At 46.8% G+C, this 16105-nt stretch overlaps 1 protein-coding gene across 1 annotated transcript in view; it reads right to left on the reverse strand.

The window, feature by feature from the left end:
* Nucleotides 1-223: 223 nt before the first annotated feature.
* Nucleotides 224-16105, reverse strand: part of AK5 (adenylate kinase 5) — a 239683-nt gene continuing 223801 nt past the window's right edge. The window contains exons 13-14 of the mRNA XM_035018241.1: nucleotides 15808-15996; nucleotides 224-530 (exon numbers count right to left, since the gene is read on the reverse strand). Of these exons, the coding sequence (XP_034874132.1) occupies nucleotides 462-530; nucleotides 15808-15996 (258 nt within the window). The 3' untranslated portion in view covers nucleotides 224-461. The remainder of the gene's footprint in view (nucleotides 531-15807; nucleotides 15997-16105) is intronic.

Genomic DNA, 16105 nt, shown 5'->3' on the forward strand with positions numbered 1-16105 from the left:
GGCCTGCCCCTCAGATGAAGGCCCTTCATCAGGCAACAGCATGTCAGTGTCGGGATGAGGAAGAGAAATGTGCTGTGGGGTTAGGGGCGCCAATCCCCTACTTGGCAGAGGGAAACCAGACAGACTGCTGCGAGTCCTGGGGGCACCACTGGCGCACGCCAGCACTCACTGCTGCTTACACACCAGCAGCTCGGGGGCACGGCCGGGACCGCAGAGCAGTGTGGTGCCAGGGGGCGGACAGCTGTGGGGTGAGGGAGAAGAGGTGGAGCATACGAAATACATCATGCATGATTTCCAGACACCTCTCAGGAAGGTCGAGTTGGGCAGCAAACAGCAATGTTAGGATTGGGGCGGCGGCGGGGAGCACTAAAGGTTTAACTTGAAACATACTGTGTTAAGGGATGAACCTTTTAATATTTTTTTCTGTCTCCACTCTCCTTAATGCACATGCTTTTTTGCCTTCAGAAAATAGAGTCAATAGCTGTGCAGAGTTGAAGAAAAACTTCCTCTGGCGTCCCCTCTGCATTAACCTACATTTAAAAGGGAAAAAAAAGAGAAAGTTAGTCTTTTTTTTTTTTTTTTTTTTAAGATCTTATTTAGAGCACAACAGCATAGGGAGAGGCCAGGGAGAGGGAGAGAGAATCTGAAACCGACTCTGCACCCACGACCCTGAGATCATGACCTGAGCCAAAATCAAGAGTTGGATGCTTAATTGACTGAGCCACCCAGGCGCCCCCAGAAAGTTAGTCTTAAGAAATATTTGTAGATAAGACTGTTTCTAACAATAAAAAATGAATTACCTGCTCATAACTTGTGCAAAATTTTAAAATAAGAGACCCCAAAACCACAGAGGAAAAGTGAGTAGTTGTTTAAAAACTAGGTTTGTCTAAATTAAAACATCAATTAGATACCACTACACACCTATTTGGCCAAAATCCAAAAAAACCCACCGGATGCTGGTGAAAGTGTGGCGCAACGGGAATGCTCATTCTTTGCTGAGGAATGCAAAATGGTACAGCCACTTTGGAAGACACTTTGGCAATTTCTTACAAAATTAAACATTCTTAACCGTATCATCCAGGAATTGTGCATCTTGCTATTTACCCAAAGGAGCTGAAAATTTATGTCCACACAGAAACTTGCACATGCACGTTTATAGGAGCTTTATTCATAATTGCCAAAACTTGGAAGCAACTAAGATTTCATTAGGTGAGTGGATAAACTGTGGTATCCAGACAGTGGAATATTATTTAGCACTCAAACGAGTTACCAAGCCATGAAAAGACTTGGGGAACTTAAAATTCATATTACTAAGTGAAAAAAGTCAATCTGAGAAGGCTAAATAACCATATGACATTATGAAAAAGGCAAAACTAGGGAGATAGTAAAAAGACTGAGTTGTGGGGAGAGAGGAAAGAATGGGTGGAATAAAGAGGATTTTTATGATAGTGAAACTTAATGTTGTATACAGGTCATCACATATTTGTCAAAATCCATTGAGTGCGAACACCAAGAGTGAACCCTAATGTACATTAACCTGGACTTTCGGTGAGAATGATGTGTTGATGTAGGTTCATCGATTGTGACATACTACGCTTGTGTGGGATGCTGATCGTGGGGGAGGTTGTGTTGTGTTTGCGGACAAGGGTATATGAGAATTCTGTACTTTATGTTCAGTTTTGCTGTGATTTAAAACTCAAAATCTATTTAAAACAACAAAAACTAGGTGCCTTGTTGAGGTAAAGTATCGTTGAGGCTCATGGAAAGACGAGTTAAGACTTCTGAGTGCTGCAGAGCATTTGGAGGACAGGAATAGGGCATGGGGTGGGACTGCAGAGAAGAAAGCGGAGAGCTGGGACCGCAACTGGTCCCCTTGGACGTTGTTCGTACACCACCTCGAGGGGCTGTCCCAGCGGAAGCATGGAGGGAGCTGATTCCTGGGCATGAAGGCACTACTACGTACCCTTCCTCTCTCAAAGTTTCCTAACATTGTCCCAGCCACTGAGGAGTGTCCCACCACACCTCGGACAGCAGGAAGAGGAGGCCTGGTGACCCACCTAAGACTCGTGAGAGAGGTGGGCAGCGAGCCTGCTAAGATGCAGCTTTTTCAAGCTTTATCTCCACACGTTCTCATTTGCTAGGGTTGGGCTGGGCCATCTAATCCACATATTTAACACATTCTCCAGATGATTTTGCTGTGGGTCATCTTGGACCACACTCTGAAAAACACTGATTTCTTCCGCTCTTGTCTACCTTCTTTGTGCAAAGTAGTTTCGATTTCACAATGCTAGGGACTTCACAGATCCTGAAGGTAAAATAAATTCTCAAACCCACCGCCCCCCCCCCCCCCAAAAAAAAACCCACCACATTTAAATATCCCAGAAAATAGATACAACAATGTTTATAGAAGTGATGTTTGTAATAGCCCCAAACTGGAAAAACCGCAAAAGTCCATCAGCAATAGATGGATAAATAAATGGTGGCATAGTCACATGATGGACCAGTATAGTGATGGAAGAAACCCTACAGCTACAGTCAGCAACAGGGGCTAATCTCTCAACGTTGCAGTGAGAGAAGGAAGCGAGTCTCGGAAGAATATGCATACAGTATGATTCAAGTTATGTAAAATTCAAGAACAAGCAACGCTAAATTGTGTCGGTTGGGGATCCATACATGAGTGGTAAATCATAAAGAGAAGCAAGAAGATGATTATCATAAACATCAGGAAAGTGGCCACTTCTTGGAGAGAGGAAGGAAGAGGTGACCTGGGGAGACCCAGGGAGCTGCCATTCCTTCCGACTTCTGGGCCTGCGTCGTGATTACATGGTGTTCGTTTTATAATTCTTCAAACCATACACACTGCTTTTGCAGTGCCGTGTGTATGATGTATTTCACAATAAGGAAAACATTAAAATTTTAAAAAATGTAAGCACCCCTCCCCCAGTAAATGTGTCCTACCCGATTCTTAGAGAGTCAGAGGCTTTCCACCTGGGGGCAGAGACTTCGGCTTTGCCATGCTTGTGTCCATTACAGCACCTTGCCTCTTGCTTTTCCTCTCCTTCCTTTTCCTTTCAACCAACAAACATTTCCTGGGTGCTAACAATGTATTATGTGCTGGAGATACCAAGCTGAACAAGACAAAAGGATCCTGCTCTCAAGGAGCTCCCAGCTCAAGAGCAGAGACAAAGAATTAACAGGAATTGACATGGTTTGAGGTAAGTACAGGAGTGGTTGATAGAGGAGCACCTTCCAGGCTGTTGGGAGGGCAGGGACACTTCCTGAGGAAAGTCGTCGTCATCATCTAAAACGATAAACTTCACCATTAATGAAGCATAAGTGCTTTTATTTATTTTTAATTTTTTTTCCACTTCTGCCCATGCTTGCTAGCTCGCTTCTCTCTCTCTCATCCTCTCTCAAGCCCTCCATCATCCCCTCCCTGACTCTCTCCCTCCCTCCTCCAGTCCTTCCCCTCCTCACTTCCTCCCTCATTCCATTCCCTGCTCCCCAGCCTCCATGCTTTTAAACAATCAGGTAATTCTGACAAGGATCTTGAAAGACAGATACGGTCATCCCCATTTCACACGTGACAAAACTGAGGCTCTGAAAGATGAATTAAATTTCCCAAGGTTGTACAGCTAAGTATGTGGCAGGGACCTGGTCAAAACCCAGGTCTCGGGCACCTGGGTGGCTCAGTTGGTTAAGCGACTGCCTTCGGCTCAGGTCATGATCCTGGAGTCCCGGGATCGAGTCTCGCATCGGGCTCCCTGCTCAGCAGGGAGTCTGCTTCTCCCTCTGACCCTCCCCCCTCTCATGTGCTCGCTCTCTCCTCTCATCCTCTCTCTCAAATAAATAAATAAAATCTTTAAAAACAAAAAAAACACCCAGGTCTCTGACTCGAAGTCCTTGCACTTTTGACTACGTGATATTACATCCACCAGTTCAGAATGGCTGCGTGGTTGAATTTGGTTGGGGCAGCAAGGAGTGAAGCTGGAATGGTAAGCCTTTGTTGACCATAAAGAGGCCTATAGATTCTGTTTCACAGTAATAATGGGGAGTTACACGTAAGGGTTTTTAAAGTATGAGTTGATATAATCGATCACAGGTACATAAAAGTCGTTGATAAATATTTGCCTAGTCAAAAAATTGCAAGAGGGCTGGAGTGTAAGGCAAAGAGCACTGTATCAGGAGCGATGATAACCCGGTACTGTCTCCGGTGAGCTTCAGGACTCAGACCAGCCGTGCATCCCCTCGGGGCCTCAGTTTCCTCCTCTGTTCTGTAAAGGGACTGATGTCAGACATGGTAACCTCCAGGTTTGGTTCCAGCTCTGATACTCTATGCTATTTCAAATCTCGGTTGACATTTTCATGGTGGTGAGGTGCCCATCAGTGGGCGTCAAGACTGTTCGCTGGGTGTTGACAGTCAAGCTGGGCCTACAGGACTAGATCTGCATTTGAAGATAATAAAGAAGGAGGAGAGCCTTCTCTGTGGGGAGACCAGCATGTGCAAGGGGATAGGGATCTGAAAGCACGTGGAGTTTTCAGGGAACAGTGCGTCATTTGTTGAGGATCCAGCAAATGCTGCTTGAGTTGGAGGAAGGAGAAGAGGAGGCTGGAAATATAGCTCAGGATGAGATTTGCCTGTTGCCAGACATTTTCTATAAAAGCAATCACACAGTAAATGTATTTTCTGGTGACTTTTTTTTCCCCCCACTAAGCACCATGTTTTCAAGTTTCGCCCATATTTTAGTGGGTATCAATACTTCATTCCTTTTCCTTTTTACTGCCCCATAATGCCTTATTATCTTTAACCTGAATGTACAAGCCTTGGAATGAATGTCTGCCCTCCTAACATCCCCTTTTGGCAAACCTGCCACTGCCCTCTGCCCTGCGGAACCCGCCCTTGCCTTATCAAACCCTGGAAGGAGGGAAAGGGTGTTCACTCACTTCCCTGGCCCCCTCTCAGGTTCCCTCCCATGTAGTGGGGGTGGGTGAGAAGATTTAGATCCGTAAAGTGCCTTATTGTTTACACTGTCCATGACCATATTAGTGGCAGATAGGTCAGCTCCCTGGTCCCCCTGCTCAGAGAATTCCCACATGGAGAATATTCTAAGAGAACGGTTAAGTGACTTTGATATTTTCATATATTACTCTAACTCAAAGGAAATGGGAAAGAGCCAACTTATTGAGTGCATTTTAAGTTACAGGAACTATTCTCAGTGCTTACAACTTTAACACATTGAAACCAGCTAACAAGGTGCAGGTGTTGAACATCCTTAGTGAACAGATAAGAATCCTGGATCCTGATTGTTTTGTGTGGGGGTGACTTCCTCAGCAATCGTGCAAACTAGAAAATAAGACATCCTCCGAGGTTTTGCTCCATAATCAGTGCTTATGCTATATTAGTTTATAGCAACTCTCTTTTCCCAGGAAGAGTTAAAGTATAAGCTTCACGACGTCCTTTTCCCAAAAGACCTCCAAGTCTGACTTGGCAGAGTCAGAATGTATGAAGTTTTAATGTATTTAATTTAATTGAAACCTAGGTAAGTGGATTTACTTTTGACTTTAAGAACCTATCTTTTTGGGTCTGAGACTTGATATAAAATCCTGCAGTAAGTGATCAGTATAGAAAATACTTTTTTTTTTTTTTTATAAAAACAGCTAAGAGCAAGTGAACAGGAAACACAATAGAATCTTGAGTTTTCACCTGACTTCTCAAAGGAGAGCACTCAGTGATAATATTTCCCAGTAGTCAGCAGAACATGTCCTAAATTAGGAGAGTAGTTACACTGCCTTAGGAAACGCACATTTTGTCTATTCTTTCTCTCTAGTTCTGTGAATTTGCAAGCCATAAAACTGGGCTGGTTCAAACACTGCCCGGGTCTAGTTGTGTTTCTCCTGAATTTTCCCACGCTGTTACAAACATTGCTTGAATTTTAGTTTTGTTTTTCATGTCCTGGCGCCATGGGGCTTCTGGGGCAAACCCAAGCTGCCACGGAGTGGTTTATGATTGTTGTGTGCGCCACCTTCTTCCTCTTTTAATCTCATCCTCCGTGGAGCCAGACGGAGCCCCCCCACCGCGGGGACCCCCTCACTGCCAGACGAGGCTCGGCAAAACCCTTAATATGCAGCACCTGCACGCTGTCTGGGGCCCAGCGTCCGCTGGTCTTCAAAAGTTAGGGTGATGTAAACGACGCTTCTGGGGAGCCCTCCATTTTGCAATTCCGGTCAGGCCACATAGTGCTCCTCATTCTCAAGGCCGTAGGAGGGAGGGCTACAGAGGCCTTTGCTCTAGAGAGCCGTAAAGACAAGCATTAGCAACAATTTAAGAACGATTTATAATCTGCATATGAATGGCTTCTCTGCACGCAGGACTTCCCAACGTCTGAGCACGGTTTGTCCATTTAGAAAGTTACGTTTAAAATCTTTCCTTCTTTTTTCCTCTTCCTCCGAATTTTGTCTGGAGTTTAACTTTGAATGACAGCTCTTTTTCGTAGACATCAAAAAAATTCTAAGACCTCCCTGATCAGTCATTTTCCTGTTTAAAATACCAGCAGTTTTTAGGTTGAACTTTCTAGGATAGTCTAGAACAGCGTTATGCAAAGTGGGAGCCACAGGGGCCACTTGAAAGGTGGCTAGCACCGAGGAACTGAATCTTTAATACTACATAATTAAAATCAATCTAGGGGCGCCTGGCTGGCTCAGTCGTTAGCATCTGCCTTCGGCTCAGGTCATGGTCCCAGGGTCCTGGGATCGAGTCCCGCATCGGGTTCCCCCTGCTCTGTGTGGAACCGGCTTCTCCCTCTGCCTCTGCCTGCCACTCCCCCTGCTCGTGCTCTCTCTATCAAATAAATAAAAACTTAAAAAAAAAGTTTCTAAGTCAGAGGCAGATGGAAGATTTATGCCTCATTTGTCAAGTGAGAGGGACAGAACCTTAGGGCTCCTTGAAGTCATCTGCCCCCTCGTGCACATTTCTTTTCACTGGGCGGCAGGCGGGAGGGCTGTCTCCAAAGCCGGGTGGCTAGTGGCACTCAACCTGGGCAGGTCCAGCCTGAATCCGGGGAGGCCTCGCACTCGGAACTGAGGTGCAAACTCCGCTGAACGAGGGGCATTGATAGGAGAGGCCCAGCCATCGGGAACTGGGAAATCCCGGAGCTTTTCTGGGTTCAAAAAACTTCTCCGGCGCCAGGGAGAGAAAGGGAAGTGGATGCAAATGGGTTAAAAAAAGCCTCTGCTGAAAACAGCTCAACAATCTCTCCTAGGAGACACAAAAGCCTAAATAAGGGTGTTCCCATCGACTGCCCAGTTGTTCGCAGTGGACAAAACAAACTAGAAACAAAATGCCGGAAGAAACTATAGAATATCCATATTAGAGAGGATTTCATAGCTATTAAAAAGAAAACATCATTGTGATGTGTACTGACTGCCAGGTGTTTCAGAGAAATGTGTACAGGATAGTAGGATTTTCATGAAATCAGAACCTTCCACCATGGGTGGGGGAGGGGGGTGTTTATACAGAGTAGATTGGTCAGTGGTCAGAGAGGGAGCAAGAGCAAGAGAATGTGAGATACAAGAGACAGAGAAAGAAGGAGGAAGAAGAGGGTGAGGAGGAGAGGTGGAAAGATACACTGTAAACTGCTCACACTGGTTATTTGAGGGAAGTAAGGCTGGAGGGAGCATTGCTAGTTGTTTTATTATATATATACATATATATAATGTGTACATACGTAGATACTTTTACTCTTTGCTTATTATAGTAAGCACTTATTACTTTGGTAATTAAAAAAAATCCTTTGAAATAAATCTAAACCTAGCCACCAACATGAACACTTGGCAATTTTAACACAGCTGGGACCACGGAACCACCCACTAATGCTTTTTTCCCCTAGCCTGTTTGATCTTCAGAGAATCTGAAGAGACGCTCGCCCCCTGCCCCTCCCCCCTGGGGCGTGGGATCTGGCAAGCCTCTCCCAGTTTCCCACTAAAATGCCCATGGAGACCCAGAAAAAGGTGAATGGTCGCAGGAATTCTGAAAACTTGGATTGCTACCTCTTGCCAGTGGAATTAGATTCCATAATCTGCCCCTGACTTAGAAAATGACCAGAAAAGCAGGCATCTATCCTTCTGCTGTGTGGCCACGACTTTCAAAGGCAAGAGCTGTTCTCCCGAAGCCCCACCAGGATGTCCTTTTCTAAATCTAATTTAAGACCGTATTACCAAAAGAACGACTAAGGAGAGAGGGGGGAACACATCCCAAACCAGAAGGACTGATCTGGTGCAGGAGGGGAAGCAGAAAGAGGCACAGGTCAAGTGCATCTCAGGGTGATGGTGGTCCCCGCTCAGCACGTCTCAGCCCCGAAATCCCATGTTAGGTGTGAGCTTCCCGGATGCACCCCAGCCTGCCTTCCAGCATGAGATCCAAAAGGACCAGTCCTGAGTGCCACTGGTCCTCGAGCACACATCAAGTGACATTTATGATCACCTGCACGTCTTGTGGGTCAGGAGATTTCCTTCCAATCCACCCCCAAATTGAAGGACGTAGCAGATTACAGTTTCCAAAGAGAGTTGAAACAGTATCTCCCACCCCACATACTTTTCTGAATATCACCCTGCTACTCACTCATCAAGAGATGAAATGGAACCCCCTTCCCCTTGAACCTGGGCTGGCCTTAGGGACATTCTTATAACCAGTGGAATGAGGTAGAAGGGATGCTGTGTGATTTCTCAGGCTTGGCCAGAAGAGGCCTCGCAGCTCCCGCCTTGGTGTTTCGGAACACTCACTCACTGGAGGCTCTTCCTGGGGCCGCACCTTTGGAGCCGGGAACCGTGCTGTGCCAAGTGCAAGCCATTCCAGAGAGGCCACGTGTAGGTGCTCTGGTGGACAGTTCCAGCGGAGCCAGCCCCGTTCAGGCTCTGGACATATGAATGAGGACCCGTCTCCGTAGTGGATGCAGCAGCCCCCACCGTGGTAGCTCCCCGTTGCTGGAGTCATCCCAGCTGAGGCCCCAAACCCCATGGAGCAGAGAGGCACCATCGCCACCGTGCTTCCTCCAAACGCCTGAAGCAAGTAACAGCTGTCGATTCATGCCACTACGTCTTGGAGTGGTTTGTCACACAGCAATAGATCACCAGAATAGGGGATGAGTAAACTTAAGACAAACTGAGCCTTCTGGGGAAAACTACTCTAGAAACAGGCAAAGGGCACACATTCTCAGAGACTCAGAAGGAAAGAAGACCTCCGATAATCATAACCTAGAGGAACTAGAAAAATTTTAAATATAATTTTTTGAGTACTCAACAATAAATATTTATTGAGCACGTTTTTTCTTGTGCCAGGCATCGTGGCCGGGGGAAAAGCTGCGAACAAGACAGACATCCCGCTTCCCACTACAGAATTGACTTTCTCTTGGTAGCTGCAGACTTGTAGAGAAGTCAGTATAATAAAGCATGACAAGTACGAAGCTGGGGAAAGAAACAGGGCTCTACAAACACAGAGGAGGGGCAACGAATGGATGCTGTTGCCGGTTTAGACCGTAGGTAGGAAGCCGTGGATGCTGTGCCATGAGAGCAGTCACGGCATGAGAACAGGTGTGGTGAGAAGAAAAAAGACTGAGCTGGGGCCAACGGAAAACGCACCTGAGCATTAAGCTCAATGTCGGCAGCTCGGGAGCAGGACTGATAGCGTGAAAAGCGGAGTTGGGCTTTTTCCTAGGAAGTCCAGAGCACAGAAGTGACGTCACGGAGTGGGCTGTAGATGGAGAGCCCCACTCCCCACTGCAGACGTCCCTGCTGCATGTTGGTCTTGAGCCTCTGAGCGCGGCCACTCTGAGATGCACCGTCCATGTCAAATACGCACCGGTTGCCAAGCCTTGATCAGATCGGGGTCACCTGTTTTCTTTTGGCTTTTTTAAAGGTGGCTGCTAGAGAAACTTAAAATTCCACACTGGGTCACATTTGTATTTCTTTTGGACAGAGCTAGTATAGAAGGAACAGAGATCTAAGAATTTCGTGGTTTTTGAGGGATTTTGAGGAGAGACAAGGAACAGAAGGACAGCAAAAGTAATCGGAGGATAATTACAGAAAACTCTCAAGTTAGACAAGAAAGGTGACTGTGCCAGGGCATGAAGGCAGACCGAAATCTGGACACGAGAACCGAATGACACGGGGAAAACAAAAAGACCCAAACCCCAGTATATTTAAAGATACCAGCTGAAAAAAGTTGACTTCCAAATCTGTCTCTGCCTTTTCCTCCACGACACTAAATGCTTGAGAACAGTGGAGCGATGTTTCCTGAATGCTGATTGAAAAATATTACGACTGCGGACCTGGGTGGCTCAGTCGTTAAGCATCTGCCTCCGCTCAGGTCATGATCTCAGGGTCCTGGGATCGAGCCCCGCGTCGGGCTCCCTGCTCGGCGGGGCTTCTCCCTCTGCCTCTGCCCCTCCCCCTGCTCCTGCTCTCTCTCACCCTTGCTCTCTCTCAAATAAATAAATAAAAGCTTAAAAAGAAAGGAAAATATTATGACCTAAATGTTATATCCAGTGAAGCTGTCATTTGTGTGTAAAGCCCCTGTAGCAACATTGTCCGAGAGTCACAGAAATACTGAACTAAAGAGTTATTTTAGTCAACTGAAAGAAGAATCAAAATTAAGACCTCAAGTACAGAGAATCCAAGGTATAAAGGTAATCCGGGCTTTTCCTTTACTTGTGTTAGATTCCGCACTTCGGAATCCAGTTGGCTAAGGGTCGTCAAGGGTGAAGTTTGACCTTCCCCTGTCTTCTGCGTCCCCTCCCTTCCAGCCGGTGCCAGGGACTGCCTTTCTCATTCTTTCTCCCTCAGTTCACAGGAAGTCTCCTGCCAGGTTGGATGACTCCCCAGAACAACAATGGATGTTGCTCTATTTCAGGACTTACTAAAAATGGCTAAACTATTTAGGAAGCTGGGACACTGCAGCAGAAGAATGGGGGAACAAAAACCCTAACTTTCTCCTCTGCAAAGGTAGAGAGAGTTGCCAAGGAACTTGATTTCCTGCATCTGTGAAACGCGTGTTTCCGGAGTCATTGGCCTCTCTTTTTGTTTGTTTTTTTTTTAATTGATTAAGGCTAATAAATAACCCAGGGACAGTTATCATCTGTTACCAAGCCCCTTTCATCTATGGCCCGGGGTGTTTGGGGGCTGATTATCACCCTGAGCAAAAAGTACGGAACAGGTGGAGAAAAACAAATGTAAGAAAATATACCAAACTGTTCATTAGTGGTTTGGGTGGAAGATTCTTATCTCTATACTCTTACATTTTCTAGTTTGTGTCTTTTTTTTAAAAAAAGTTGTTACGTTTATACTTGGCAAAAAGAAGCTTGAAATATTAATTTATACAATTCTGCTTATGCCACTTGAGGTAACTATTTCTGGGGGATAACCCCTCCCCCCCAACAAGCCCTTCTCTCCTGGGAATTCCTTATCGCCCACCCAATTCCCAGGGAAGAGTCCCAGGCAGCCATGTGTATATGGGCCAGGTTTTAATTCAAATGCTACCCCTCAGACACTTTCCAAACACCCACCTAAAATACGCCCTCCCTTCCCCCACCAACAACTCATTCTGTTTTGTTTTATTCATAGAGATTATCCTATCAGCAATTATTTTACTTTCTTGTCTAACATTTTTCAGTCTATTGTGTTTATTTCTGTGTCCCCAGGACCAAGAATAGTATCTGATGTATAGTCCTCACTCAACAAAATATCCACGGAACAAATGAAAAAGTCCCATGTGACCCCCATCTGCCTGGCCAGAGTTGACAGGACCAGGGAGAAGACCCTGAGCAAAGCAAGGCCAGTCAGAACATTTCTGTCTGGAATTTGGAACTGTTGTGGTAACACGTGGATGTGGAATTTGCAGGGTGGCCATATTCTGGCTTCTGGGCCAGAGAAGGAAAAATCTGGATGAGTGAGAGAAGAAGGCATGTGTGCAAAGCAAGAGGGACCTGGTCCCACAGCCTGCCTGGGCCTGCTGGGTTTCAGCTGTGGGTTGCATCACCTTAATAATTAAGTTTTGTGTTTTGGGTTAGGCCAGCTGGAGTTGGTGCCTCTTACCTACAACCGAGGAGCCCTAATCAGTCAATATGCCTATGGTTACAGTCATGTTTTTAAAATTCACAGCAACAAGATTTGGAGGAAATACTCCAGAATGTGTGCCTCTGAGTGATGATAAGACTTCATCATAAGAGCCTAGCTTGCTATATTGTCTAAAATAAGTCCGTGTTACTTTTATGATTAGAAAATTATGTGTGTGTATATATATATATATATATATATATATATATATATATATATATTTACTTATTTTCCCAATTCCCAAGAATCATAGTGATAGACCTCGAGGATTCCAGGAGGTCCTACTCTGTCCAACCATCTTAGTTGAGGGTGAAGAAGGGCGAGGTTAGGCAGTGAAATCCCTCATCCAGATTCACAGCACTCCATCACAGCACCATGCCTCAGTTTTCCTGCTGCCCAGGACGGTATTTTCTCCGCCAGGGGTCTTTGGCCAGGTACTATGCTTTTTACCCTGAAATGCTACATTTCAGTTTTTTGTTTGTTCGTTTTTAAATGATGACTTCTCTCACTCAGAGGGAAAAAAGCTTCCTTTTAGGGGTCGGTCCCAGCAAGGTGCGTGTGGCTGTCATACTGCGTGTTGGGCACATCTGAGGCAGCTGTCCAGACCTGGTGAGACGGCAGCGCTGCAGCTGAAGAAGGATGTCTGCCCTGAGCACAGCGCAGGGGGAGAGGAGTGGAGTAAAGTTCTGTTCTAGCGCTTGCCCAGGTGCCCAGCAAAGCTGCCTTAATGAGAGGAGGGAAAGGGCTGGGAAGTGGGGGGATCATTTGTCTCACATTCGGCTCTAGCCTGCGGTTTACGTTATCAGAAGTTCTGTTTTGTATAATGTTGGCATCATAAGGGCATAAAGAGTGGCTGTATCAATTCCACTTTGCTTTTTTGTTACCTTTGTTTGAAATTTCACTGCATTTTTTTTTTCTTTTTTTTTTTTTTGGGTAGCTGGGGGCCCAAAGGGCTGCCTGTCCCTAGGCAGGGGTGTTAGCTGACGGATTCATCCTCAGCGTACCTGGGCAACCCTGAGGCCTGAAGGAAGCGCTGGTGCAGGGCGGTCTACTTCTGGGCTGGACCATGATGTGGCTCGAATTCCTGAGGAAATCTCACCGAGCTGCTGATTTGCTTGCATCTTGGAGCGCCTGCACCACTCCTACCTAGTTTCAAGAAAACTCCTGAAATGATCCAGGGGCCCACCTGCATGGTACACAGCCCTGCCCGAGGGTCCATAAACCAACCAGACGGGGAGGAGGTGCTAACCATCCAAAGAGCATCACAGGGACGAGCCACAAACTGTCACGGAGAATCCGGGGAGGGGGGAGATGAAGCTGTTGCAAGAAGATGGAGCCCAGGAGCGCAGAGGCGTTCCCCATCCCCCATGGAAAACAAACCTGTTACTTGCCCCTGCTTCTCCTCCAGTCCCCACTTCTGTGGCCCAGCTGCTGGCAACCCCCACGGGGGCAACTGCAACGAGTCTCACCTCCCTGCGCCCAGCACTCCGAGGGCCCCTGCTGTCCTTGGGGGAGGTTGGGGAGCGGGCACGTTCATCCGGTTTTGGGCAGAGGCACTTCCTCTGAGAGGCCCTCTGGGGGTCCCGTGGGCTGGAAGCGCACCACTCTGGAGTCAGGGCTGGAGCGATCTTAAATATTTGCTAAGTGGATCATAAACGTGACCTCACCACGGACCCAGCTGCCAGCATCTCAAAATGCAGGGAAAGCTGACGAGATGAGTCAAATGGAACTGGAAACTTCGTTTTCCACTAACTTGGATATTTCTAAGGAGGATTCCAGGACTCAGATTTTTCTGAGAACTCGGTCCTGTATCCGTGTGCCAATCACCTGTGAAGTGTGTAGAACTTAGGTTGGAATGAGACCAGAGGGAGATAAAAGGGATTTTCTGACTCTGCAAGTGGTTAAACTCTGAATGATTTAATGATTTTTTTTTTCACCTCTACAAATCGAAAGTGGAAGAAACTCTCTTCTATCTGGACAATTTTCTTAGGTGTTCCAGGCTGCACAAAGGGTAGAAATCACTAATCTTGTAAAGGCTTTTGCAACCCTGAATTCTTAAGACCCTGCTCTTACATAATGTACTTTCTTTTTTTGCTTGTGTTGAATGTAAGTATTTGTTTTACGTGGCAGCCAAACGCTACACAGAGCACAGCATGTAGGTTTCCTCTTGCAGATCAGGTCCCATGAATTGCTAGGAGCCGCCGGGAGTGCTGTGTTGACAAGCACTCTGAAGGCCCCAGAACGAGTGGTCAGCAATGTCTGCCACGGAAGGGAAGTGGGGGATGGGGGCTCTCAAGCCCCATATTTGACATCCCTGCATTAAATCAAAGGACACCTTTCAGACCTCTACACCCAGGGCTAAGTTCTTAGGATTCTGGAAAATGGACTATTAACAGGTGTAGAAGATGAGAATTCATTATCAGTGGTTTCTGCCAAGGAACGGATGATGTAGCTGCCTCAGAGACAAGTTGGTTATTTACTAATTGATGCCTCCTCTGAACTTCCTGTGACCAGCAGAAAGTAGGGGTTCGCGCTCTCTACTGTGCTTTGGCACCCAGCCTCCCTGGGAGCCTTGCTTCTCGGATCCATCCTCCGCAAGGCGGATGGACTGACCATTCTGTCTTAACTCCTGTGTCTGCCCCCCTCCCATCCACCACAGGACAGTTACTTGGTTCTGCATAAGGTTCATCTTGATCTGGTCCATGCTTCCCTCTCCGTCCCCATCTCTTGTCCCTCGTTTCCTTGGCACCTTATGTCCTAGCCAAGCCGAGTTACCTGTTCCGCCTGACCTTTTTCACTTGGGGATCCTTCGGTGTGGGGTGCCCTGCTCCCCTCCCATCACTCCCTCTTTGAGGCTTAGCTTAGGTGTCCTCCGGTGGCCTTCCTCGATGCTTTTCCTTTCCCCTCAGACTGGTTAAAGGGCCGCTGGAACTCGCTCTGTGCTCACGTTGTCCCCATACCGTGATCAGAGGCTTGTCTATCGCCCCTACTAAACCCTGAAGCTCTAGGAGGCAAGAACTGTATCTACAATCCATATCTAAACCACTAGGGCAATGGATAGCCCACAGGAGGGGCTTCATACATGCTTATTAGATGAGTGGATGGAGGGGGACTGGGTAGTTTTCCCACATTCATGAAATAAATGGTGATTCACCAGGGATTATCGCTTGTGATTGTTAGGTTGACGCGACCCATTTCCCCACAGTCTCTTCACCATGGCACCAAACTACCTGCTCTCCCGGCCCCGTCTGCTGCTTTTCTCAGTAACAGTAAGAAATCCAAGTGCCAATTATGACCTGTGTAGAAGTCTAGAAATTCAGAGTCACTGAATCTTAGACCTAGAAGAGACCTTTTGGGTCATCCTGTTCAGCTGAGGTCTGGAAGGCAGAAGCTATGTTTCGTCCATGTCTCCCCCCGCTCCTGCCCCCCGCCCTTCCTCCCTCTCTCTATTTTGGAAAAAAGAGTTGTTTTTAGCAACTATAAGGGCATCTGTGAAAACCCTGTGACCAACTTTTTGTGGTCTGCATGATGACAGATGTTTAATTTTGATTTATACAAAGGTGAAACTGTGCAGCTGTATGCAGCTCTAATTCCCAGAACCCTTGACCAAAATTTCCCGGTTTTTTTCTCAAAAAAAAAAAAAAAAAGAGAGAAAGAAAAGGTAACTGGCTCATTTTGGAGGAGGGGAGCGAGATGTTTCACCTTACGTAGCTGTGTCTTTGTCTCATAGTAGGCAATCGCAGGGATGGACGCTCGGTAGTAGGCTTCAAGGCGCCTGGCGATGGCGGCGGCGTCTTCCGCGCAAGGGCTGTTCTGGCTCCGCTGGAGAAGGCGATTAGTCATGGTGTCTGCTGAGCAGTCCATACAGATCACCAAGTGCGGGTCTCCAACCTGGGGGTGGGGGAGCACAACATGGTCAGAAATTCCACTCTGTGATATTCTGGAAAGACCTCTAGTTCTTTCCTTTCCTGGCCTTCTGGTTCCTCTCAAGGCCCCCCAG

The sequence above is a fragment of the Mirounga leonina genome, unplaced genomic scaffold (genome assembly GCF_011800145.1).
Source record: "Mirounga leonina isolate KUSES-001 unplaced genomic scaffold, KU_Mleo_1.0 Mir_173, whole genome shotgun sequence".
Taxonomy (NCBI): domain Eukaryota; kingdom Metazoa; phylum Chordata; class Mammalia; order Carnivora; family Phocidae; genus Mirounga; species Mirounga leonina.